This window comes from Microcaecilia unicolor, chromosome 6 (genome assembly GCF_901765095.1).
Source record: "Microcaecilia unicolor chromosome 6, aMicUni1.1, whole genome shotgun sequence".
Taxonomy (NCBI): domain Eukaryota; kingdom Metazoa; phylum Chordata; class Amphibia; order Gymnophiona; family Siphonopidae; genus Microcaecilia; species Microcaecilia unicolor.
In genome coordinates this window covers 330028207-330053139 of record NC_044036.1, presented here as the reverse complement: position 1 = coordinate 330053139, position 24933 = coordinate 330028207, and the positions used below count along the sequence as shown (strand labels likewise).

Here is a 24933-nt window from a genome sequence, read left to right as displayed (position 1 = left end):
AATCTCTTTCAACGTAGCTCTATATTTTGTATGAAAAAGTCATAGAACACACCAGCATGTGTAAACAAAGGGGCCCTTTTACTAAGCCGCGTGTCTACGCGCGCCCAACGTGCACCAAAATGGAGTTACTGCCCAGTTACCACATGGCTCTTACGGTACTTTCATTTTTGGCAGTGTCCGATACGCGCGGCCAAAAAATAATTTTTATTTTCGGACGCACACCAAGTGGCATTTGACACGAGTAGGTCATTACCACCCGGTTACTGTGTGAGACTACCGCTAGGTCAATGGCTGGCGGTAAGGTCGCAGACCCAAAATGGGGGCATGGCAATTTTGATTTTGCCGCATGTCCATTTTCATCAAAAATTTTAAAAAGGCCTTTTTAACAGGCGCGCTGAAAAACGGATCGGCGCGCGCCCAAAACCTACACCTACAGTACCGCAGGCCATTTTTCAGCGCACCTTATACTAAGGACCCTAAAAAGCACCATATATAACTCTTAAAATTCATAAAAATACAATTTATAATATCTAACTTCTGATGTTTATAACACTTTATATGCAAACAGTCTCAACTGTAGACGGAATTACTAGCAGTAATCTTAAGCTTAATATTATTCCAAACTCACAAGTTGTAAAAATGAGGCAATTCTATAAAGAAGACTTTCAATTTTGATGCGATCAATTTCTGGCTGGCATGTTTCTGTGGAGTGAGTCAAGGGATACTGGCTGAGGGAAATGAGTGCCTCCGTGCAGTGCTTCACCGCCACTTCGTACTCCTGTCTCCTTAGTGATTCACATGCTTGTTCACATGAATTCTCAGGTCTTCTGTCTGCCATGACTCAGTGACAGAAATCCTAAACAGGAAGAAGAAAACCAACCAATTCTTATTTAGCTTCATAAACTGAACAGTACACAAACAATAATAGCTGACAGACAAGTGTGACACATAAGCTCTATTAAGCAAAAATATGATGCGTTTCTCAATCAATTTATGTCACCGTTAACTAAGACATTCCCCTTATATAAAGCATTGCACTGATCACAAAAATCAGGTTCTGTCTCCAAACAAATATGGAAATTTACAACCAGGACACTAAAAAGAACATTCAGAACAATACAGGAACATATGACTTTTGATGTTAAAATGACCACACACTTTGGAACTGACAAGGAGGACTTAAAGACCTGGGTTCAACGAACTAGAAGGCAAAATTCTTCTGCCTGTTACTTTCTGATTACTTGTGTTCAGCACCCCTCTTCCCCCTCCCATCACTGAAGTGAATTTTATGATTCACTTGTATCTACAGACCAAAGTCATCTATTACTCATTCTGTTTTTCCGAACTGATGAAGCAAGTGTAGTTCCTGGAAGCTGATCAAGAAAAGTACAGTACTAAAGTTAGTCCAATAAATAGATAGCATCTTATGTTATTATTTATCTTTATTTCCAAGTAAACTTGTACACACATTTTCAGCAATCCGTTACTTCTAATCATTCATGTAAAACAAAAGTTGTTCCTCAAAGGCAGCTCCAGGCACAGATGAGCCAACTGGAAGGGCAAAAATGATGCTGCACAGGGATAAAACACTGGCATTAAAATCTATATAAATAAAATCCCCCCTCAAACGTTCTGAAGCTCACTCTGTGGCAGTGAAGTACTGAACTCCTGTACTCTGTGTAGGCTAGGCTATGTGGACCACTCACTCTCACCCTCACTCATAGACCCGCCCTCAGCCACGCCCCAACTGCACATAAAAAGCAACCTCAACGTTCTAAACTTTGTGGCTTCAGAGTTCGTAAGTTCGAAGCTCTGTAACCACTTTTACAAACCATCTAACTCTGCCCCACCCTCACGTCAAAACGTTATGACGTCGGGGGCGGGACAGAATGAACAGAACTACACTAAACTACTGAAGCCCATTGCTTCATCTGTCTTTAAACGAGGCACACATCGCCCCCCCCAAAAAAAAAAATCCACCCCCCCTCACACATGCCCGTGCACATCACCCCCCCTCCAAAAACGCCAAACCGCTCCCATGCCTCCACCCGCCCAACGCCCCTCCGCTCCCCGACATACACTCCGCCCATCCCCAGTATGTGCACATCGGCCCCCCCTCCAAAATCGCCAACCCCCCTCTTACTGGAGTCCCAGCCGCAGAACTGAAGGGCAACGTACTTCGGACATTCTGCTGCCTTCCGTTGTGTTCGCTATGAGCTCTGTGCCCTGATTGGCTGCTCCCGCCCTCAAGGGCGGGACCAGCCAATCAGGGCACAGCTCATAGCGAACACAACGGATTAAGGCACCACAATCTCTGAACTACCTTGCCTTTCACTTCTACGGCTGGGACTCCGGTAACAGGAGGGGAGGGTATTAGAGGGGGGTTGCCGATTCTGCAGGGGGGGGCAACGTCCACGTAGCGGGGATGGGCGGGGCCTATGTCGGGGGGGGGGAGCGGAGGACCTTGCTAGCGCCCGTTTCATTTGTCCCTGAAACGGGCCTTCATTACTAGTAAATAAATAAAGGGCAGTGGGCCAGGAGATAAGCAGCAAAATGAGTGATGGCTGCAAGCACAAGCAGCCTGTAGGAGTCAGGAAATGAATGGTACACCAGAAGATAAGCTGCACAGTAGGATGAGTGGGGAAGACATACATATGGGCTGGGGAAGAGAGAGGGAGGGAGAGCGAGTAGAAGCACCAACCACTTGCAAGGATGGAAACAAGGGCATGGCCCAAAAGGTTTGCTCACCAATGTCCTAGAAACCAGAAGTGATCGAGCTCTAAAACACTCAGATGCAAACCTCGTAACAGGGATGTTTGTGTTAATTACAACTTTTTCTATGCCACCCTTTGTAGGGACAACAGAGCAATTTACACAATGTTAAAAGAAAAGAAGAAAATGGGAAGTGCAAGATCCTTCAAGGGCAGAGGGAGAGGACAAGAGTGAAGGGAAAAGCCACACAGAGCCATTCCACATGCTGAAACAGCGTCAGTCCAAGGCCCAAGAGAAGTAACAGATCTTATGGCCAATCTTGCGAGCGAGGCTTTTTTTTTTTTTTTTAAAGATAATGTACTAATGAATTTCAGAGAAGCAGAGCTAAGATGCTGAATTCCAACAAGACTCAAGAAAGGTTTGTGCTGGGAGAGGAATAAATAGGCACCTGTCAGTATGAGATCAATAAGATTTTCAAAAGGTGATACAGCAGACCCGCTTTGAAGGCCTTGAACACCTAGAGAAGGATTTTAAATCTGACTCGATATGCAATAGACAGCTAATGACTATCAACAAGAAAAGGGGAAATATGAGCAAATCTTTTTGGTATGGTGTCCAGGTTTAACCGCAGTGTTTTGTATCATCTAGAGATGGTGAATGATACCAAAAGCAAGTTTGCACATTCCACCCTTACAGCTACCAGGACAAAGCTGAAATATTCTCATTATTAAAAAAAAAACGGCTAGAAATTAATACTGCCTTCTATGCATGGCCATCAATCTGGTCTTCAGAAATGGAGCACTTTAGATCTTTTCCTCTCGTTTACGAGTTGACTTTTTGTTATGGACTCTGCTTTGTTTTGTTGTACTTTGGTACATGTGTTTCTTTCAGTCTGTATGCTGTGTTTTTAAAATTTAATAAAAATATTTACTGAAATAGAAAAATAAATAAAATTATTTTTTTCTTGTCTTACAAAAAAAACAGTTAACAATTGCTAAATCATATCAAAAGTCAACTATACTGAAATGCTTCCATAACTTTACATAACAATAAATATGGTGCTTATACCTTCTTAAGGTTGGATCATTATTTTTATAAATCTATAATCATCTGGTATTCTGCCCACATGAAAAGACACTACATCCTTGACAGACATCTCGGCCAATTTGACACTTCATGAACAGGGGCATATCAGCAAAGACACACAAAATGGCCAAGGACAAAGCAATTAAAAATGGGTTCTATGTAGCAAAACAAATGTATTTACAAATGGAGAGAGACATGATCAAAGGTTAGATAATACTGAAGAAGAACAAAAGATGCATATGCAACATATTTTTCATTAGCAACACACTTGCTAATGATTCCCAAGCATGCAAAGGCACCTACCTCCGGATTCCACAAAGAATGCCCACATTTGGGTGCAGATCCCAGATCCACACTCAAACTGATCAGTTAATGAGCCATTATCAATAATTGGTGTTAATTGGCACTCATTTAGGTTTACACACAGATCTGCCATGCGCCCTATTCCATAAAATTTGCACAAAATTTGACAGCGTGTAACTCAGAGAGGGCGTGGCCTTAGAAGGGGCATAGGTGGGTCAGGCGCATTCCCAGAAATTATCATTTAAAATGTCTATACTGCCCTGCCTAACTAGCAGATCTAGTCAGTTTACCCGGGTCTAAAACATCAGGAAAAAGAAAGGAACTACAATATTTTGGACAGGAATGGATATCAATCACATCAAATGAGCACTTATCAAGAGATATAGTATAGTTACAGTAAGCAAAAAACAAGAGAGGAAGGAGGAAAAGGCTGGTAGGTAAATAAAGAGATGCAGAGGAAGGAGCGGGGTCTGGGGTAGCAAGGGGTAGGAAAGTAGGAAAAATAGGGAGAGAGAAAGAACTTGCAGCAGCAAAAACCTTACTCAGCTGGGCATTAAAGCATGATGTTATAGAATAAAGTTCATTTACACGCCCAACTACCATTAGTTGCGTGCCAACATCTACACCAGGTTTCAGCAGTGCCATGCCCAAAATTAGGCACGAGATCCGCACTCACTTTGCAGAATACTAGTTTAATGCCCTCTAAAGTGTCAACCAAAGCTGGTTACATGTTAGATTGGCAGGCCCTGATACACCTCTGACCTCTGTTTAATACCAACCATGCAATTACATGTACATTGCTGGGCACTCTTAAAGAAATCCTTCAACATAGGCCTTTGTGTTTTAATAGTTGAAATGATGATATAAGTTCATTCACTTTGCTGAACTTTATTGGTAGTAGTAAGGAATTTTAATTTTGCTTATCTCAAAGTAGAATTTCAAATTACAATTACTGGCCCTCTTGCACAAATTAAGATGTTTTTGGTGATGCTGAAAGTATAACAACAAACAGTGAAAGATTCAGACTAGTCATCTGGCAGATAATATTCAACTTTGTGTACTAAAATGTTAAATTTTTACCATATATATTTGTTTACTTTTTTTTTTATGATGTAGTAAGCAGGGAAATAGAGCTTTCTGCTAAAAAAAAAAAAAGTAATGTGTTAAAACAAATGTTAATTCTGAAATAAACAAATATGGAAATTTACAACCAGGATACTAAAAAGAAAATTCAAAACAATCCAGGAACATATGACTTTTGATATATGGTGAACTGGATAGGTAACTGGTTGACCGACAGGTAGCAGAGGGTGGTGGTATATGGAATCCGCTCAGATAGGAAGGTGAGAAGTGGAGTTCCTCAGGGGTCGGTGCTGGGGCCTATTCTGTTTAATATATTTGTGGGAGATATTGGTGAAGGGTTGGAAGGAAAGGTTTGCCTTTTTGCAAATGATACAAAGATAGCCAATAGAGTGGATACCCTGGAGGGAGTAGAAACAATGAGAAGAGATCTCAAAAAGTTAAAATTTAATTACGACAGATAATAATTCTGGGTTTAAGAAATTGTTCGGTTGACTTTAAATAAGTTGACTTTAAAAAACAAACTACATGTGCAAAATAAAAGTGTGTCATATGAATAAAAAATTCAAATTGTGCTCAGTGTGGAGGCAGGGAGTGCTATGATGCTGGCATAGGTGGTTTTACAATATCTCGAGCTTTCGAGTCGCAGTAAAACTGAGCACAATTTGAATTTTTTATTCATATGACACACTTTTTTTTGCACATGTAGTTTGTTTTTGTTTTTTTGGGGTTTTTGTTTTTGTTTTTTATTTATTTATTTATTTATAACCATTTAAATTTTTACAAGCGATAAAACAACTTGCCAGAAATACAGAGAAAGTAATATATAGGAATTATTTCAGTCAGGTAATTCTATTCTCTTCCTTAGACCACTAAATAGGGAGAGTGAAACAAGACAAGGAGATCAATTATTAAACAGTAAACAGAAAGAAAACGTGGTATTAACCTGATTATCCCCAGATATTACTCGTCTAACTCATTATTCCACATTGATCATCTATCTAGTTGGCTTCTTCAAGGCCAATAAGGTGTATATAGTCAAATCATTTCATTGGAAACATACTTATTGTCCAATATTAGTTAGGAATAATAGATCTGATTACATTCTCTCTCTTTTAAAAACCAGAAGTTATTTAACAATACATATACTTAAGTCTCTAATTCAGATCCCACTGATTAAAGTAATTCCAGTTTTCACAGGCTTCACTCCTTTTAAAGTAATAATTGAGGAAATATTTCTGAGGAAAACTTTAGGAGTCATACCCGGAACTCTGGGAAAAACAATAATCTCGATATTAATCATCTATAATAATGTTCATTTTATTATTCAAAGTTTCTGGTCTATTATCATTTTCAAGATCATAACCACTCCTTGCTCATGTAGAATCATTTGTTATATCAATTTTTCACTCTCAAAGGGTTCAGTTAAATTGTCCATGTTACTCTCTAATAAAATTATATCTGAAACAAAATTATTTACTGCCACCGTTAGGTCCAGAAGTGCCTTCCAGATGGTATTCAATGTAACCTCCACAGGAGCCAAAAACTCCAAGTTGATTTCTCTTAGGTGTTTAGGAGTGGTTCCGCCGATTCGGGTTCTGCTGTAAACGTCCTCCGTTTCAGCATATACCTCTAACTCACTCCTCCACTCCTTTGGACATGGTGGTTGAATAATTCATGAGCGATGGAGTTGTTTCTTCCAGGTCCAAGAGCGTCGACGCTCCTTGGCCGGCACTAATCAAAGGACTCGCCATGTAGTTTGTTTTTTAAAGTCAACTTATTTTTGGTTTCTGTGAGAATTTGTAGTTAAAATTGAATGCCAAGAAGTGCAGAGTGATACACTTGGGGTGCAGAAATCCAAACGAGAGATACCGAATAGGAGGGGAGAGATTAGTAAGCTCAGGAGAGACCTTGGGGTGTTGTTGTTGGAGGATATGAAGGTGCAGAAACAATGTGACAAGGTGACGGCCAGAAGAAAGGAAGTGTTGATGCCCCTCTACAAGTCATTGGTGAGGCCCCACTTGGAGTACTGTGTTCAGTTTTGGAAGCTGTGTCTTGCGAAAAATGTAAAAAGACTGGAAGCGGTGCAAAGAAAAGCTGCAAAAATGGTATGGGATTTGAGTTGCAAACCGTACGAGGAGAGACTTGCCAACCTGAACATGTATACCTTGGAGGAAAGGAGAAACAGCAGTAACATGATACAGACATTCAAATAATTGAAAGGTATTAATCCGCAAACGAACCTTTTCCGAAGACGGGAAGGTGGTAGAACTAGAGGACATGAATTGAGGTTAAAGGGGGGCAGACTCAGGAGTAATGTCAGGAAGTATTTTTTCATGGAAAGGGTGGTAGATACGTGGAATGCCCTCCTGCGGTAATGCAATTCAAACATGCGTGGGATAAACACAAAGGATTCCTGTTTAGGAGAAATGGATCTATGGAACCTTAGCAGAGATTGGGTAGTGACACCGGTAATTGGGAAGCAAAACTGGTGCTGGGCAGACTTCTACGGTCTACGCACTGATCATAACTGAATAGATACGGAAAGTTCAAGAACAGTGCTGAGCAGACTTTTACGGTCTGTGTCCTGAGAAAGGCAAGGAAAGAATCAAACTTGGGTATACATATAAAGTATCACATACCATGTAAAATGAGTTTATCTTGTTGGGAGAAATGGATGGACCATACAGGTCTTTATCTGCCGTCATTTACTATGTTAATATGTTACTATGTAAAATGTTCACACACTTTGTGCAGAATTAAAATGGAAGTAAAAATTATCTTCATTTTAACTACCACAGTTCTCTGGTCCAGGGCATCCTTGAACCGGATCGCCCCACTCCCCTACCCAACCCAATCCTGTTTCCAGGAAAGCACTGGCCATCCTTCTCTTTGAACCACTGCTGTCTTGCAAAATGGTGGTAGTTTGGTTAGTGTCACCGATGTCAGCTGAGGTTAAATGGTCACCAGACACCAGCTGACATCAGTGACACTAACATGGCAGCAGTTCAGAGTGGAATGGCCACTGCTTTCCCTGGGCCAGTTAAGTATTGCTGGTTTATTTGGGGGCAGGGGGTTCTGGGGACCTGTGGGCTCTCTAATCAAGAGCATCCCTTTGTCAGAAGCCCAGGCAAGGATGCTCTGGGATCTAGAAGTCCCCAATATGAGTATCCCATGCTGAATTTGTTTCCTTCCCACTGACTTTCAGTAAAGTCAATGGGACCTGAAATCTTCATACCTTATATACTCTGTGGAGATGAAGTTTCAGCACTAAAGAACTGTACTTTCTTTAGCATAGTTTGCTTTATTTGAAGTAATTATGTATGCAGTTTATTACAATGCATTTTCATGCCAACTGCAACAAAATTAGCATAGTGTTTATATCTGGTTTAGCACCAATTTTTTGTTCAGTACAATCCTTGCTACAGTAGAAATCTCTCTATGTAAAAGGCAACACCAACGTTCTATGAAGCCTCCAGCCGGAAGTGTGAAGGGGGCGAGATATCCGGTTTCCCTATGAGTGTCTGCCCCGCCCTCTCTGTAACACAGTCAGTGAAGGAAAACAGCAGAGCACGAAATCAAATCGCTGGCTCTGTAACAGTGAAGGACTCAGAGGGGGGAGGGGAGAGAGGCCAGAGGGCAGGGACACACACACTCCCACATGCACACAGAAGAAAACATTGCTAGCCCCCGTTTCATTTGCATCAGAAACGGGGCTTTTTTACTAGTAATGATATAAAAAAAATAAAAAGGAACTAAACTGAAAGTAAACCACTGTGCTGACATCAGGCCAATTATCCACTACCTAAAGTGGCCCACTCATAATGTTCTGCGTACTTAACTTATCCTAGTTCCCTAGATCTGCCAAACCACAAGAACTTAACATTTTCTTCAACCACATCACTACAAATTCTAGCATGGGGTCCCTATCAGGTCATTTCTTCTGTAATGCAAGAAAACGCACACTAAGAAAATCCAGTGCTATTTATTTATTTAGGGCTCCTGGCCAGTTAAACCCCATTGAGATAGCTTTCCACCAATATTCAGTGGCACTTAACTGAGCAGTGCTGGCCAGCTGAGAGGCAATCTGGGGACAGAGTTGGGGCAGCCCTGGAAGTTAGGAAGCCACTGGTGATAATTTAGTGCCAGTGTCCACATAGTAACCAAGCAGGTAGTACTGCATTAGTAGAAGTCCTAACTTAGTAGCTATCCAGATATGGCAATGAATACTGGCCATACCCACATAACTTCCATGTGCCGTCACAAACCTGGATATTCAATGCCGGCATCCAAAACCCGGCACTGAATATCTGGTCTAGCTGACCACCACCAACTGAATATTACCACCTTATTTAATAAGGCTTATTTATCGCTTTCATGACAACCAGTCACCCAAAGCTGTTTACAACAGTTAAAAACATACAATACAAAGAATAATATAAGTATAGGACTCTGTGCTGGATCTTCTCATCTTATGCTGGCTTTTCAAAACAAAGTACAATATATAACCACATAACAGAAGGCCTCTTACAGCCACTGTAGGGTTAAAAGAGCAGTGGCCCCACCAACAAATTCACTGCCATTTAATTTTATCTCAAAGGAAGAGTCCTCTGCTGAACATAGCAATCATTATATTTCCTATTCTATAAATATAAGCAAAGTTTTTGGACCCTTCACTTATTAAAAAGGACTACATAAGTGTTGCCATACTGGGACAGACCAAAGGTCCATCAAGCCCAGCATCCTGTTTCCATCCGTGGCCAATCCAGGTCACAAATACCTGGCAAGATCCCAAAACAGTAAATTACATTTTATGCTGCTTATTCTAGAAATAAGCAGTGGATTTTCCCCAAGTCCATTTTAATAATGGTCTATGGCTTTTCCCTTTAGGAAGCCATCCAAACATTTTTTTTAAACACCACTAAACTAACCGCTTTTACTACATTCTCTGGCAACAAATTCCAAAGTTTAATTACACGTTGAATGTGTAACATATTGATGAAGGTCTTTCTCATGGGGGGGGGGGTCAATTTTAAAATCTGCCTACCTCAAGACTGCCCCCTATCACACCTCTCCACTGGACTATATACAATTATCTGCCATCCAAATGGGGCTAAGCTTTCCAAAAGAACTTAAAATCTGGTTGCCATGCACAGAGAAAGTACCTATGCACTTATAATAAATACATGGTGGTGGTAATTACTCTTTATCCTCAATGTTATGGATCTTCCTGCACATTAATTTCAAATAAAGGAGAAATTAGGACTTACATGATAATTTTCTTTCCATTAGCTCTTCACACTATTCCAGGACAAGTGGGTAGTTATGTCCATCGACAGCAGGTGGAGATAGAAAATCCAGAACTGAGCACTACTACCTAGCCATGCGCTAGCTGCCCAGTTCTTCAGTATTGTACATGGGCCAGCAGAAAACCAACCTAAATGCATGAACAGCAACCAAACAAACAAAGCAAAAAAAAAACAAAAACCAACGACAGGATCCAGAACAGTGAGCAGGGAAGTCAGAAGCAAAATAGGCCGAAAACACCGGGAGGGCTCCTGGAATAGTGTGAAGAACTAATGGAAAGAAAATTATCAGGTAAGACCTACTTTCTCCTTCCATTACGTTCTATCCCACTATTCCAGGACAAGTGGGATGTTCAAAAGCAATCCCTGCAAGGGTGGGACATCAGCCCTACTGCTCTTAAGACCGCCGCCCCAAGGGACGCATCTGACCGTGCAGCAACATCCACCCAATAATGCTTGCTGAAAGAATGTGGCGACGACCACGTCGCCGCCCTGCAAATGTCTACCGGAGAAGACAAAAGACGTCTCTGCCCATGACGTTGCCACATGCCTAGTCGAGTGGGCCTTCAAACCCAAAGGCAAAGCCTTCCCTGCCAGGAGGTAGGCAGACGACACCGCCTCCTTTAACCAGCGGGCAATGGACGCTTGGGAGGCCAATAGGCCCAACCTTTGTTTACCGAACAAAACAATCTCGTTAGTCGCCTCCAGATACCAGAAAAGAACTCTTCGAACACCCAGAAGCCGCAAGGACACATACCGGCTCCCCACATCCTGCCGATGAAAGGAAGGCAGCTCTATCGACTGATTAAGATGAAATTCCAAGACCACCTTGGGCAGAAAAGACGGCACTCTTCGTAGAGACAACCCCCCTCCGAAAAACGGAGAAAGGGGTCCCTGCAAGAGAGCGCCTGGAGCTCAGAAACGCGACGGGCCGAAGCGATAGCCACCAAAAATACTGCCTTCAGAGTAAGATACTTCAGGGAAGCCTGATGAAGAGGCTCAAAGAAGGATGCTGAAGCGCTCCAAGCACCAGATTGAGATTCCGGGCAGGGAACCCGGAAGGGCGGTCAAAGACGACCCACTCCTTTCAGAAAACAGACTACATCCGGGTGAGCAGCCAGCAAAGAACTGAGCAAGCGCCCTCAGAAACAGACCAAGGCCAACACCTGGACCTTCAAGGACCCCAGCACTAAGCCCTAGTGCACCACCTGCTGCAGAAAATCAAGGATGCTGGCCCGCCGAAGCACTAAAAGGATCCAAATCCCTTTCCGCGCACCAATCTTCAAATATACACCAGACGCAGGCATAGGCCAAAGAAGTAGACCACTTGCGAGCATGAAGCAGGATAGTAATAACCGAATCCGAATAGCCCTTCTTCCTCAAACGAGACCTCTCAAGTGCCAGGCCGTAAGACCAAAGTGGGAGGGATCTTCCATGGCTACCGGTCCCTGCCGGAGAAGACCCCTCTCCTGCGGAAGCCGCAGCAGCTGGCTGTCCAGAAGACTGATGAGGTTGGCATACCAAGGACGCCTGGGCCAGTCCGGAGCCACCAAAATCACTCTGCTGCAATGAGTCGCTACTCTTCTCAGCAGACGGCCCAACATCGGCCAAGGAGGAAAAACATACAGGACTCCCTCTACCGGCCATGGCTGAAGTAGGGCATCCAGACCTAAAGAATCCTGCTCCCTACGACGACTGAAGAACTGTGGAACCTTGGCATTGTCTTTCATGGCCATCGGGTCCATGCAAGGAAGGCCCCAACGCCACACCACTAGTTGGAATGCCGCAGCAGACAGCTCCCACTCACCGGGATCCAAAACATGACTGAGAAAGTTGGCTTCTACGTTGAAGACCCCGGCTATGTGGGTGGCTGAGAGGTAAGACAGGTGCCACTCCACCCGGACCATCAAGATGCCGGATTCCCTGGCCAGACGGCTGCTGCGGGTCCCCCCCCCTGCTGTTGATATAAGCTACAGTCGTCACATTGTCAGAGAAGACTCGGACCGCCGTCCCCTTCAGAAATGGAAGGAACGACTTCAAAGCTAGCCACACCGCCCAAAGTTCCAGAAAATTGATGGTCCAGCGGGACTCATGCGGTGACCACAAACCCTGAGCTAAATGGCCCCTGAAATGGGCCTGACAGGCTGGCATCCGTTGTCACTACCTCCCACTGCAGAATGGAAAAGGACATTCCCCAAACCAGAGACTGGGGGCAGAGCCACCATCTCATGCTCCGTCTGGCCTCCAACGTCCAAGGCAGTCTGACTTGGTAAGCCTCCGACACCGGAGACCAGCGCGATAGCAGAGACCTCTGAAGCGGACACATGTGAGCTCGCGCCCAAGGGACTACCTCCATGGCCGCTGTCATGGACCCTAGAAGCTGGACGGCCTGGCGGCCAACAGAAGGGAAAGTACCTGTCTCATCAGCTTCACCCGCTGCAGGTCGGTCAGAAAGACCCGAGCCTGCTGGGTATCGAATAGAACACCTAAGTATTCCAGGCGCTGAGAGGGGATCAGGCAGCTCTTCTCAAAATTAATCACCCAACCCAAGGACTGAAGCAGCCTGACAACCGTGAAAGTCACTTCCAAGCTGTCCTGGTGTCCTGGTAGGAGGACGCGTGAATTAGTCAGTCGTCCAGATAAGGGTGCACTCAAACACCCTGCTTAAGGAGGAAGGCTGCCACCACTACCTTCACTTTGGAGAAGGTTCGTGGCACCGTAGCAAGGTCAAATGGGAGCGCCCGAAACTGGAAGTGCTGACCCTGTACCGCGAAACAAAGGAATTGCTGATGGAGGCCCCAAATTGGAATATGAAGGTACGCTTCTTTGAGATCGAGAGAGGTGAGAAACTCGCCCTCCCGCACGGAGGCAATGACGGATCTGAGGGTTTCCATCCGAAAGTGCGTAACCCGCAGGCACTTGTTGACACTCGAGGTCCAGAATGGGCCGGACAGTGCCTCCCTTCTTGGGGACCACGAAATAGATGGAGTACCTCCCCTGTCCGCGCTCATCGAGCGGCACGGGCACAATGGCCTGAAGAGACAGAAACGTCTGAACGGTGGACTTGACTTGTGCCTCTCGGACAGAACCTCAACACGGAGACTGTAAGAAGAGAGGAGCGACCAGGCAGCAGAATTCTAACCGGTAACCGTCGCACAGGATGTCCAGCACCCACTGACCTGAGGTGATGGAGGCCCATGCATCCTGGAACGCCTGAAGACATCCCCCTATCAGACTGAACGCGTGGACCAACACTGTCGGGCAGGAGAACCTGTCTGACCTGACTTGCCGGTCCCCTTCCTGTCCTCCCGAAAGCACGACTGACAGGACTGAAGTTTAGGCCGTTGCCCAAAAGCCGTGCGACCTGGTCTGTAATTCTTACTGTCCTGAAACCGAGGATGAGAGAACTCGGACTGCTGACCAGACGGCCTAGGCCGGTCCTCAGGCAGCCGCTGGGGTCTAGACTCTCCGAGCTCTTTCTCCAGATTACTCAAGTCCCCCGAAAAGGCAGATTGACCAACTGGGCTTTGGACGCTGCATCCACAGACCACGCCCGGAGCCATAACTGTCGCCTTGCGGAAACTGCCAACGACATATCCTTGGCTGAAGCCCTAAGCACGTCGTACACAGTGTCCGCTAGATAAGCGAGACCTGCCTCCATCCTAGCCCCTGACCTTTGATGCCATTGCAGACAGGCAGGGGTCACAAAGGAACTGCAAATCGCAGCCTGCAAGCCCAAGGCAGCCACCTCAAAGGCCTGTTTCAGGGCCTGCTCCAATTTCCTATACTGAAGGTCCTTTAAGGCCACCCCGCCTTCCACAGGCAAGGTCGTCTTCTTGGTGACCGCTGAACCAAAGAATCCACCTTAAGAAAGCCCAACTTTTCTCCCTTTCCTCCAGAACCAAAGGGTAGAGATGGGCCATGGCTCTCCCCACTCACAGACCCACCTCGGGGGTATTCCACTCTGCAAAGATTAAATCCTGAATATCTGGATGCATCGGGAACGCCTTAGAGGGACTCTTAAGCCCCCGCGTGGGACCAGACTGCGGGGAACCTGAAGAATCCCCCCAGGTTCAGATATGGAGAGAGCCGATAAGGACTCTGAAATCAACGCACCCAATTCATCTTTTTGAAAAAGCCGGAGCACCCGAGGGTCATCCCCGTCTCCCAATGGGAGCTCCCCCTCCTCTAAAGGCTCCAGGACCCAAGGGCCCCCCAATGAAGCGGGCTCCGCGTCTAACTCCGGAGAAATGGGTGCACAACCCTCCAAAGGGTCATCCAACAGGATAGGCCGAAGTCTCTTGGGCGGAGGAAGGGCTGAGTCCGACGCCGCACCCCCCCCCTCCCGGGACCCCTAGAGTAGGCAGAGCAGCGCACCCCTGCTTCAATAAAAATGCCTGGTGGATTAACAAGACAAATTCAGGGGAAAAAGGCATACCCTGATCAGGTAAGCCCCCTGCTGCGACTGCCCCTTTCTCTGCCACCGGCAGACTACGTTCCCTGACCGCTGAGGACAAAATGGCCGAAGTTCCCACCTCCACCAGAGAGGAGTCGCCAAGAGATCCCCCGGGGACCCCGAGCGCTGATCCAGGCCCATTATCCACAGAGAAAGGCCACCAGGATCTCCTCCTCCACTCGGGGACACTCTGCATACCGTGCAGTGGCCCGAGGAAGAGCGCCTATCCCCATAGGAGGATCAGCGCTTCACCACCTCAGCGGGGACCAACATGCCAACGCACCAAAAAACACCCGGTCAGAGGCCCAACTTGCAAGAGCGCACTGCAAGCCTGCTAACTTGCTCCCTCTTCTTCTTCTTTTTTTTTTTTTTTTTACTTTTGTCGCTAGTGTTTAATAGAAAAAAGGTGCGCCGCAGGAACTGCGCGACCATTACCACGGCCCGCTAACAGATCCCCCAACTCACCACCTGGATCCTGAAACAGGGTGTGCACCCCCCGAACTCACCTCCTCACCTCCCCAGTCAGAACCGACACCGCCGGACTGCAGCCGTTCTGATATGGCCATAAGAAACGTGGCTCTTTCTCTCTCTTTCTTTTTTTTTTGTTGGTTGCTGCACAGACACTGCCACAAGAGAGGCTCAGGAGGGAAATAAAGGGAAGAAAGCCTCCAGGCGGGAGCAAGACAGGGGACCCAGCACCACCAGGTATGTCTACATTTCCTCAGGTGTGACTCAACTGGGAACCAGTCACCAACTGGACCAGGAGAAACCAACTGGAATACAGAGAGAAACAAAGTATGTCCATCCACCTGCTGGAGATAGAAGATACTGAGGAACTGGGCGGCTAGCACGTGGCTAGGTAGTAGTGCTCAGTTCTGGATTTTCTATCTCCACCTGCTGGTCGATGGACATAACTACCCACTTGTCCTGGAATAGTGGGACAGAACATAATGGAAAGTACTAATCCCAGATCTGTACAGTATTAGCTGTCTGCAGATAGCTGGATAGGAAGGAAAGGTGATTTTTAGCATAGAATAAGAGGAGTTAAACTATCATCAAATCATGATTCAAATGTATCATGCCATCATCCATTCAGTACAATCCGTAAATAGTGGCAATTATATTCTCTGGCAATACAGAAGGTACTGCAGCACCCATCAAAGGCCAGAGAGAGTCTTCAAGGCATCTCTAAAGATCTTAATGCTCTCAGCAAGGATAATTCTTTAACACTCTTCTATACAGATACTGAATTAGAAGGTAAGGGCTAGAACTAGTCCTTGGGTGTTAGATACTATGTGACTGAACATATTAGATATGGCACAGACTCAGCACTTCTTGACAACTGTAAGGACCTCAAACTGAAAAAGAAAAGAAAAAAAAAACATTTCCATCATTTCCCTGCTGAATTTTGATTCAAAAACCCTACACATGCCCTATGGCAAGATTTGTAGTAAAGCTTGAATGTCATCTGATGTTATACTGTAAACTCTGCCAAGTCTTAATTATTCTAAAGGAAAAGAGAAGAATTTTGTGATTTGATATTTCTTTCATGTGAAGCGGTTAAACAGAGCTTCCCAGCTACAACAATTGTTCAAAGTGAGAAATTAAATTTCACTACTGAAAAGAACTTCTCTATGCATGCCCAATGGAGAACAAGCTTTACGATTTGGCTTTCTTCACAAACATTAAAAAAACGAGCAAAGCCATGCTCTAAATGTCAAAATACAGGATAAAGGCCACAAAGGGCCTCAAACATACAGCCACATCAAAGCATTTGAGAACAAAGTTGAAGCTATTCAAATACCTAGGCCAGGAAGGAAATTATTCCAGTGTATAAAGACTGCAGTTGATGATGCTAGCAAATGTCAAGCAGATAAAATACCTTCCAACTTTGTAGAAGATATATTCAATTGTCATTTTTAGGATTGCAGATATGATATAAATATTCCACTGCAAGTCTCTTTCACACCTAAAACACCCATCTTACCTGTCATCACAGTATCATTCAGTAAGAAACTTAAATGCAATGAAAGTTAAATATTTATATTTTGCTAGATTAGGCTCTGCACAACTTAGAAAAAATATGATTTATAGGCATGAAAACCATGTATAAATCACCGAAATAATTGTTACAACTTGGCTTTGAATCAAGTTCATCTGTTTTTTTTAATAGAAACAAATGTGGAGAAAAACACTTATGCTTTGAAAGAACCAAGCTTGTATATAACTCTGCTGTTTTCAATTCAATCAACAACTTTGAAAAAAAATTGCATCAGCTAAACAATAATTTATACATAGCCAGTGAATGCACAGTCATTCTTTCTTCAACTACACTCTATCAAATACCATGCCTACTATCCTTCTTTGCTTTTAAACTTCTCCAGCCACATGAATGCAGCATTCAGGATGACAGTATGCCTTGATAGATTATGATTTTATGTATTTTGTTTTGTTACATTTGTACCCTGCGCTTTCACACTCATGGCAGGCTCAATGCGGCTTACATGGGGCAATGGAGGGTTAAGTGACTTGCCCAGAGTCACAAGGAGCTGCCTGTGCCTGAAGTGGGAATCCAACTCAGTTCCTCAGTTCCTCAGGACCAAAGTCCACCACCCTAACCACTAGGCCACTCCTCCACTGTTGCTACTATTTGACATTCTACATGGAATGTTGCTATTCCACTAGCAACATTCCATGTAGAAGTCAGCCCTTGTGGCCGCGCAGGCTTCTGCTTCTGTGAGTCTGACGTCCTGCACATATGTGCAGGATGTCAGACTCACAGAAACAGAAGCCTGCGCAGCCTTCTACATGGAATGTTGCAAGTGGAATAGCAACATTCCATGTAGAATCTCCAATAGTAACAACATTACATGTAGAATCTCCAATAGAATCTATTTTATTTTTGTTACATTTGTACCCTGCGCTTTCCCACTCATGGCAGGCTCAATGTGGCTTACATGGGGCAATGAAGGGTTAAGTGACTTGCCCAGAGTCACAAGGAGCTGCCTGTGCCTGAAGTGGGATTCGAACTCCGTTCCTCAGTTCCCCAGGATCAAAGTCCACCACCCTAACCACTAGGCCACTCCTCCACTGTTGCTACTATTTGACATTCTACATGGAATGTTGCTATTCCACTAGCAACATTCCATGTAGAAGTCAGCCCTTGTGGCCGCGCAGGCTTCTGCTTCTGTGAGTCTGACGTCCTGCACATATGTGCAGGATGTCAGACTCACAGAAACAGAAGCCTGCGCAGCCTTCTACATGGAATGTTGCTAGTGGAATAGCAACATTCCATGTAGAATCTCCAATAGTAACAACATTACATGTAGAATCTCCAATAGAATCTATTTTATTTTTGTTACATTTGTACCCTGCGCTTTCCCACTCATGGCAGGCTCAATGCGGCTTACATGGGGCAATGAAGGGTTAAGTGACTTGCCCAGAGTCACAAGGAGCTGCCTGTGCCTGAAGTGGGATTCGAACTCCGTTCCTCAGTTCCCCAGGATCAAAGTCCACCACCCTAACCACTAGGCCACTCCTCCACTGTTGCTAATATTTGAGATTCTACATGGAATGTTGCTATTCCACTAGCATCATTCCATGTAGAAGTCGGCCCTTGCAGATCACCAATGTGGCCGCGCAGGCTTCTGCTTCTGTGAGTCTGACGTCCTGCACTTTCCCACTCATGGCAGGCTCAATGCGGCTTACATGGGGCAATGGAGGGTTAAGTGACTTGCCCAGAGTCACAAGGAGCTGCCTGAAGTGGGAAGTGTTTATGCACAATTAGAATATATTATACAAATTCTTTTACAGTATCGCTGGCACCTACATTTCTATGTATTTCTAGCAGTTGCTTAGCGACAAAACAATACTTGCGCAGAAGTGAATGCCATAACCTTATGGTAAATCTGTCATTCAAAAATAAGATTTTCATCAAAGGCGCATGGCACTCAACTGAGAATGGACTACCTACTGACTTCCCAGTCTCTGCTCACAGAAATCCATTCTACAGTTATAAATGTGTTCCAAAATGTCAGACCACGCCCCAGTGGGGCTTGAATTAGAGGCTTTCAAGTAGGGCTAGAGGAACCTCCCCTTGGCATTTCCTCTTGATCTTTATGGTGATGTTCAAGCTTCAGGACTTCCTGATTACAAAGTGGAAAGATTACAAGCTCCTGAACTCTCAACATCAAATGGCTCTAATTTTATTTTGGGACACCGCCAAAGCAGTGCTACAGAGGGAAATCATAGCCTATGTGGCTCATAAACGAAGGGCTACAGATCAGGAGATTTTGCAGTTAAAACACTTAATTCGCCACCAGCATAAAATCTATGGAGTGACTCCTTCTCCAACTAATAAAGAACAATGGCTTTCTTCGTAATCTTTTCTAAGTACAGTCTCAATTATCCGATGTAAACAGGACCGACCCATTGTCGGATAAGTGAAAAGTCAAATAATACGGAAAACAATAGTAACCCCTTAAAAATGCATGGAAAACATACTTTATGCATAAAGAACAGGCATAAGGTATCTGTATATAAAATACAGTATTAACGGAAATGCGATATCATCACTGGGGGGGGCGGGGGGGTTCCTGTCAGATATGCCGGATGGTTGGATTAGTGAAGATCAAATAATCGAGACTGTACTGTACCTCGCTTCATCAATGTCAGGTTAAACCCCAATGGTATTACAAATATAAATTATATTGTTACGGTAATAAAGGAGGGGCACTTTTTGCCAAATTGGCTAAGAAAAGGGAGGGGAACAGACAAGTACAGATTTTGCAGAAATCTTCAGGGGAACTGGTCAAGGAAGACAAGGAAATTGTAGCTACCTTATGGAATTTCTTTGCATCACTTTCTAGCTCAGAAGACACTCCGGGACCTTGAGGGTGAAACCTATTTAGTGAGCCTAGACTTCCCCTTCTCTTTCTTTTGAATCTTTACAAATCTTACAAAGAGCTATCTTAGAAGATGAGATTAAGTTGGTGATTCATCAAAGCCCACACACAAAGCTCCAGGCCCTGATGGGTTTTGGACCAAGTTTTATAAAATCTTTAAGTACTACATGGTGACACCTTTAAAAGATGCGTTTAGTATGATCATGCCAGAATCACTTGCGTTGGATCAAACTGTGGCGTTTCCAAAACTGGATAAGCATCATTCTTTACCCTATTCTTTACCTTATTTCTTATGGTAAGTAGATATATCAGAGAAATAATTCCCACATAATTACAGCCCTCACTGATACTAGGTTGTCAGAGGGGGCCATGTAAGAACAGACTCCACTATAAACATACAGAATGTTTGGACAAGTTCCTAAAAGAAAAGCCATTATTAAGATGGACTTCGGTAAAGCCACTGCTTATACCTGGGATAAGCGGCATAAAACCTGTTTTACTTTTTTGGAATCTTGCCAGGTACTTGTGACCTGGATTGTTCTTCAGTACATAGACAGCATTTCTTTGTTAGATTTTTGGGCTCTCTGCTGACATGCAATTCCTTTATCAATTAAAATCACTATTGTTTTACACATGCCCTTCATGAGCACTCTGGACCATGTCTTCCTGAGCAGGTATAATCAGATACTTAGCTTATAGCCATAAACAATGCCTACCCTGTTAGCAGATTATGTCAGACACAGAAAGAATACATAGAGGCGTATTTTCAAAGCACTTAAACTTACAAAGTTCCATAGTAACCTACAGAACTTTGTAAGTCTAAGTGCTTTAAAAATGAGCCCCTAGTCTACTTTGTGCTCCATGTCATTATACAGGAAACCAGTGGAAAATGCATGTGCCATAAAACTGAGATGACAGGGCCTGGAAATTAGTTAGCAATTCACAAGTCTCATTTCTACAAAGTAACTCATTTCTTACATTTTACACCCTTTTACTGCAATCTGCTTCTTGCTGGCCTCCCACTTAGTCACCTCTCCCCTCTCCAGTCGGTTCAAAACTCTGCTGCCCGTCTCGTCTTCCGCCAGGGTCTCTTTACTCATACTACCCCTCTCCTCAAGACCCTTCACTGGCTCCCTATACGTTTTCGCATCCTGTTCAAACTTCTTCTACTAACCTATAAATGTACTCACTCTGCTGCTCCCCAGTATCTCTCCACACTCGTCCTTCCCGTGCACTCCGCTCCATGGATAAATCCTTCTTATCTGTTCCCTTCTCCACTACTGCCAACTCCAGACTTCGTGCCTTCTGTCTCGCTGCACCCTACGCCTGGAATAAACTTCCTGAGCCCCTACGTCTTGCCCCATCCTTGGCCACCTTTAAATCTAGACTGAAAGCCCACCTCTTTAACATTGCTTTTGACTCGTAACCACTTGTAACCACTCGCCTCCACCTACCCTCCTCTCTTTCTTCTCGTTCACATTAATTGATTTGATTTGCTTACTTTATTTATTTTTTGTCTATTAGATTGTAAGCTCTTTGAGCAGGGACTGTCTTTCTTCTATGTTTGTGCAGCGCTGCGTACGCCTTGTAGCGCTATAGAAATGCTAAATAGTAGTAGTAGTTAAAAGCATCTCATCCTAGGACATTTGGGAGGCTTTCTTTTATTACTAAATAAAAATAGAACCAGTAGAAAATGTCACTTTATGTTAGAGAAATCATCATATACATCTCTTTCCTCACTGCTGATAAGCTAGACTAGGTAGCACTCTTTTCAACAGAAATCTAAAATGCAAAATTTGAAAAAATAAATAAATAAAAGCTTTTACTTATATTATCTTCCCATCAAGCTTACAGGGGATGATATACATGACTCTATGAAAGATAATGCATATGGTTATATAACGATATGTTTGGAAAGCTTAGCTATGTGGTAAATCAGTGCTATAGTGCATCTTATCTCTCGGAGCCAGTGTCTCTAAAAGGACTGAATTTGCTCATACCATGACAGTAACAAACCTCACGTGGAGGCGTATTTTCAAAGCACTTAAAATTAAAAGTTACATAACTTTTAAAATGAGATCCAAAGTATAATATCAGTCCCTCAAATTTACTGCTAATAATGCTCACTGTAGTATTTGCATCATGCCAAACAAACAGTTTCCTTCTGGAATTCATATGATGTAAAATTATACGTCACAGTTTTTAATGCACTTTCTTTTAACATCACATTTTTTTATTTCGACTTGCCCTGCCTTGTCTCCGCGGATGTTCACGATATATACATTTTTTTTTTGTTGTTTTAAAAAAAAAATTTTTCTATAGTTCCAGCATTTGCTGTGCACGTCATCCTTACGTCACATCCCTCATTTTTTTTGCGCGAACGTTTTCTTTTTTTAAAGGCGTTCACTGTCTATCAGCTGTTTTCAACATCAGTTACTAGATAGACTGCCTTGCTCACGATCCAGCAATATTTTACACCTACAGTATTTCTAGAGGTAAGATTCGCTTGTGGGACAAACGAACAGAGTTTCATTTACTCCGTCTTTTGTTACTTTCAATGTTTAGCTTTGTTCACAATTTTACTTCAGCCGCCACCCTGTAGGTATCATCTATCACTCTTTTTCTTTTCTTCACAGCACATAGCCGCACCGTTATAGCATGGTTCTTCATTTCTTTCACACATCTATTAGTGGGTTTAGCGCTGCTTAGTGAATGCACACGAGTTCATTGGGATTGTCTCTCCTTGTTCTTATTTTTCTTTTCGATATATATATATTTTTTTATACATTTTATTATTTTTTCATCACATTCTCACCGCATGTTTGTGCATCAGTTGTGTTCATACCATTCACAATTTTCCCCCATTCTACTATTTATTCGTTTTTTATGGTTTCCCCACTGTGTCCTTCATATTGTATTCTTTAATTAGCCCTGCTCATATTTTTCTATTATTATTTCTTAATTTTAGCACACATACCAGCATTTTATGGTAATTTTTACTTCAGCACATCTAAGCTATTTCGTTTTTATTTTTTTAGACCATCACAATCAATCAGTCCTGTGCAGAAGGAATGGATCCTCAGAACCTTAGCTAAAATTGGGTGGTGGAGCAGGTGGGGGGAAGAGGGGTTGGTGGTTGGGAGGTGTGGATAGTGGAGGGCAGACTTATACGGTCTGTGCCAGAGCCGGTGATGGGAGACGGGACTGGTGGTTGGGAGCCGGGAAATACTGCTGGGCAGACTTATACGGTCTGTGCCCTGAAAAAGACAGGTACAAATCAAGGTAAGGTATACACATATGAGTTTATTTTGGCAGACTGGATGGACCGTGTAGGTCTTTTTCTGCCGTCATCTACTCTGTTACTATGTAATCGCCACTATTCCTGGACTCTCAGTTTTTAAACCAAGTATACAGGTCATCATAAGACTTCATCCCTTTGTGTCAAACACACACACACTTTTATTTTTCCACCACAAAATTTATCAAGGTCATATTCTATGATAATCTAAATGAAAATTTCATTACATCATCATGGTTCATTTTTATATATTTTGTTTATGGTTCCAACATGTTTGGTATTTATGGATCATGTTTTATTCGCAATAGATCAATACTTTTGTGTTGCATTTATGTTTCTACTATACAACATATAATATATACACTTACATTGTATATCATTGTTTAATTTCATATGGCCATAAACTGTTTGCTTTTGTTAAATTTTATTTTTATTTATTATTCTTTATTCATTGTTTTAATCCATAGACTCCTGATGTAGGCCTTTTGGCCGAAACACAACATTGTGTCGTCATTTTGATTTTCAATAAACCTTGTTTCACTTCATCACTTCTGTGGTCTTGTCTTTGGAAACCCTGGTTCTCAATCCCACTTTCCTCTTTGTTTTTAGAGTTTCTCCGTGAGATTTCTTGAGTTCTGCATGTACGTGGATCTCTTTGGTAATACTAGGTAACTTATCCAGGTGTGCTTGACAAATCATTCTAATCATGCATGTGGCACCCAAAGCAATGGGAAATATTTATTTTAAAAAAATATATAACCCATTCCATCTACAATGCTAGGTGGCTTACACAGCAACATACATAATAAAATTGACAAACATAACAGAGATATCAATAAAAAGCTTTCATGTGATAAAATAGAATTTGAAAATTATTCAAAAAGTATACTGGAAAAAAAAGCAGCTTTTAGTTATTTCCTGAAGAGTTACCAGTTGAACTTGCCGCAAATGTTGTAGTAATGAATTCCACAATTTAGGGGCAGCCACCATAAATAAATATTCTCTCTCTACATTCAACCAATCTCACTTGTCTAAAAGATGGAATTTCAAGTAGATTCTGACTCTGCAATCTGAGGGGCCCTTTTACTAGGCCGTGTAAGGTGCCTACGCATGCCCAAAGTGCATCAATTCAGAGTTACCGCCCGGCTACCGCGTGGCCAAGGCGATAATTTCAATTTTTACGCATGCCAGAAAATAATTTTTATTTTATGGCATGCGGCAGAAACCGGGTGGCAATCGCCATTCTACGCTAGTAGACCATTACCACCCCGTTAACAAGTGAGACTTTACTGCTAAGTCAATGGGTGGCAGTAAGGTCTCAGGCCAAAATGGATGCACGCCAATTTTATTTTACCGTATGTCCATATTCAGCCAAAAAAAGGCCTTTTTTGCAGGTGCGATGAAAAATGGACCTGTGTGCGTCCAATACACGCATCTACACCAGCGCAGGCAATTTTTCAGTGCACCTTAGTAAAAGGACCCCTCAATGAATGAATAGGGGTGTAAACCTTCAAAATAGAGGAAAGGTATAATGAAGATTCATCCTATAATATTTTAAAGACTATTGTAATGATCTTAAAACTGATCTGCCAAGTGATAGGAAGTCAATGTAATTGCATTAGTATGGTAGTAATATGAACATAGCATGAACTTCCTGAAATTAAGCGGGCTGTGGCATTCTGTATCCTTTTGCCACACTTTCTTGGTCTCAGATTGCATTTCTTGGTACTTGAGGATCTCTCTCTCTACACCAGCTATTCCCAAACCAGTCCTCGAGGCACACCTAGT

General features: G+C 43.2%; 1 protein-coding gene across 3 annotated transcripts in view; it reads right to left on the bottom strand.

Moving 5' to 3' along the window:
- The window catches only part of HELZ (helicase with zinc finger), a 241411-nt gene that overhangs the window by 198347 nt on the left and 18131 nt on the right, over positions 1 to 24933 (bottom strand). For all 3 annotated transcript variants that reach the window (XM_030208449.1, XM_030208451.1, XM_030208450.1), the window contains exon 2: positions 629 to 856. In XM_030208449.1, the coding sequence (XP_030064309.1) occupies positions 629 to 838 (210 nt within the window). In that variant the 5' untranslated portion in view covers positions 839 to 856. The remainder of the gene's footprint in view (positions 1 to 628; positions 857 to 24933) is intronic.